Consider the following 2,613-nt stretch of genomic DNA (forward strand, 5'->3'; position numbering starts at 1 on the left):
ATGCCTTGGTTAGTGTGTTCCTACCGGCGGCAGCACATCAGTGAGTGAATGGATAATAGGCTTTTGCAGAACATAGGGAGTATATTACTTGGTATTAATTAAATAATTTATACCTAACCTGGCTGTAAATCCTTGCTCGGTGTAGCTGACTTTAACGAGCGATCACATTTTGGATAGCGTGTAGTTACCAATCAGCCTATTGACGATTTCAGAGCCATTTGAGATGGACTTTGGATATATTATGAATTCCTCTTTCTCCCCCAATTCATCTGAGATTCTTGTGAACGGTGAGTTAACTGCTTTATCTCGTTCTCGATATACTATATAGGCTATTAGGTTACTTTGATTTGGTTGGTAAAAGTGTCTAGCCTAGTTAAGAAATGAGCAAAAACAAGAAAAGTATGACCTGTCACTACGAGGAATCATCATAGGCTGTGCTACTTTAAAAATGAGCAATTTGTAAAATAAAATAACTTGGTGGTAGCTCTTTAAGCTGATAAGACAAGATAAGATGGTCCTTTATGGGCCAATCGATTGTATCGATGCAGCTTTATATAACTGGTGATGAATATTAGTAGCAGTAACCTTAGAAAAAGCAGACAAGACAGTCATCTCAATTCTCAAAATATATATTTACATCAAAAGATCATGGCTCATACACTGTAGGAAGAAAGCCAAACTTGTAGGGTAATTATAAAGGTGTGTTACAGTACTGGAAATAACCACTTGAAAGTCATTTCAAAGTGACACCTAACATTCTGTCTGTCTGTCTGTCTGTCTGTCTGTCTGTCTCAATTCTTTCCCCCTTTAATTCTATTCCGCCAGAAGATGTCCACCAGTCCTATGAGAACGTGCTCATACCGAGCATCTTTGGTGTTATCTGCGTCTTTGGGATAATTGGAAACTGCATCGTCATCTACACCATCGTCAAGAAGACCAAGTTCTGGGCACAGCAAACTGTGGCAGATATCTTCATCTTCAGTTTATCCATTGTGGACCTCCTCTTCCTCCTCGGCATGCCCTTCCTCATTCACCAGCTCATGGGCAACGGCTCCTGGTGCTTCGGTGGTACAATGTGCACCGTCATCACCGCACTCGATTCCAACAGTCAGATCGTCAGCACGTACATTCTCACCATGATGACGCTTGACCGCTACCTGGCAACAGTCCACCCCATACGGTTCAACCATGTCCGAACCCCCTTCATGGCCGAGATAGTGGTGGCACTGGTGTGGCTGTTTTCTCTGGTGTCCATCACCCCAGTATGGATGTACGCTGGCCTCATGCCCCTCAGGGACGGCTCTGTCGGCTGCGCCCTGCTGCTGCCCAATCCCACCACAGACGCATACTGGTTCACCCTCTACCAGTTCTTCTTGGCCTTTGCTCTGCCTCTGGTGGTCATCTGCGTGGTCTTCTTCAAAATCCTACAGAACATGTCAGCCACGGTGGCTCCCCTGCCTCAGCGCAGTCTGAGGACACGTACACGCAAGGTGACCCGCATGGCAGTGGCTATATGCCTGGCATTTTTCATCTGCTGGGCTCCTTATTACATCCTGCAGCTGGCACACCTAGGTATCCAGCGGCCATCTTTTGCTTTCCTGTACGCCTACAACATTGCCATTAGCATGGGATACGCCAACAGCTGCATTAACCCATTCCTCTACATCGTGTTGAGTCAGACCTTTAAGAGACAGTTCATCGTAGCGATTCGGCAAACACCCAGGGTGTTCCGGGTGGATCCCGAGGTCATGGCTGATGGCAGTATGACTCTGAGGATGGCAGCAGATATGTCTCATCAATCCCCGTCATCCAGGGAACTACTCTGAAACGGGCTGCCTCCGGCTGTGCTCTAAAAAGTGGACTCACTGGGGCGTCTGCTGGCCTAGCGGTCCAGGCGCATACCACATATGCTGGTAATCCAGCTTGACAGCGTGTCGCGGGTTCGACTCCCGTTTCTGACGACCTTTGCTGTATGTCTCCCCCCCATCTCTCTCCCCATTTCCTGTAAGCCTACTGTCCTGTCCAAATAAAGGCAAAAAAGCCCCAAAAGATATCTTTAAAAAAAAAAGTGGACTCACTGACTGGAGAGCAGCCATCAGCAACAGTATGGTCCCTGAGCACCAGAGCAATCTAACAGCCCACCACCACGTGAGGATTTTCTCAGCTATCACCTGACGACACTGTACTGTATGACTGTTTTTTAAATCTGATGCAGGCTAATGAAAATCCGGATAAGTGTAGGTATAGTATTGTATAGTATTGTCACAACATTCATTCATATCAGGCGGTAGGCCTATTATTTGGCAAATTGGCATGAACTGTTTGTCTTCTTTTGTTTGTTTGTACAGTATGTACAAACAAACAAATTTGCTATTTTCAAATTTCAACTAACTTCAAATAGTCCTTCACACTATACTTATTAACCCAAGAGTGCTGACTAGTTCACAAGAGAGCATTGTGAACCCAATGTACCTTTTTACATACCGGTAACCTAAGAGTAAAATAAGTGAATTCATTCCTAGGCTATTTGACTTTCCCATCAGCCCTTGCCCGCCATTCATAACTATTTATCATCTTTTCATAATTCCAGGTGCATACCAGTTAATAATAGCA

The 2,613-nt window shown here is 45.1% G+C and overlaps 1 protein-coding gene across 1 annotated transcript; it reads left to right on the forward strand.

Moving 5' to 3' along the window:
- Positions 1-1,826, forward strand: mchr1b (melanin-concentrating hormone receptor 1b; the record flags this gene model as incomplete). Its single annotated transcript, XM_084070636.1, has 2 exons — positions 1-40; positions 826-1,826. The coding sequence occupies 2 exons, from the start codon at positions 1-3 to the stop codon at positions 1,824-1,826; spliced, it is 1,041 nt and encodes a 346-aa protein (XP_083926762.1).
- Positions 1,827-2,613: the final 787 nt, after the last annotated feature.

The sequence above is a fragment of the Gymnoscopelus microlampas genome (genome assembly GCF_963454915.1).
Source record: "Gymnoscopelus microlampas genome assembly, chromosome: 11".
Classification (NCBI taxonomy): Eukaryota; Metazoa; Chordata; class Actinopteri; order Myctophiformes; family Myctophidae; genus Gymnoscopelus; species Gymnoscopelus microlampas.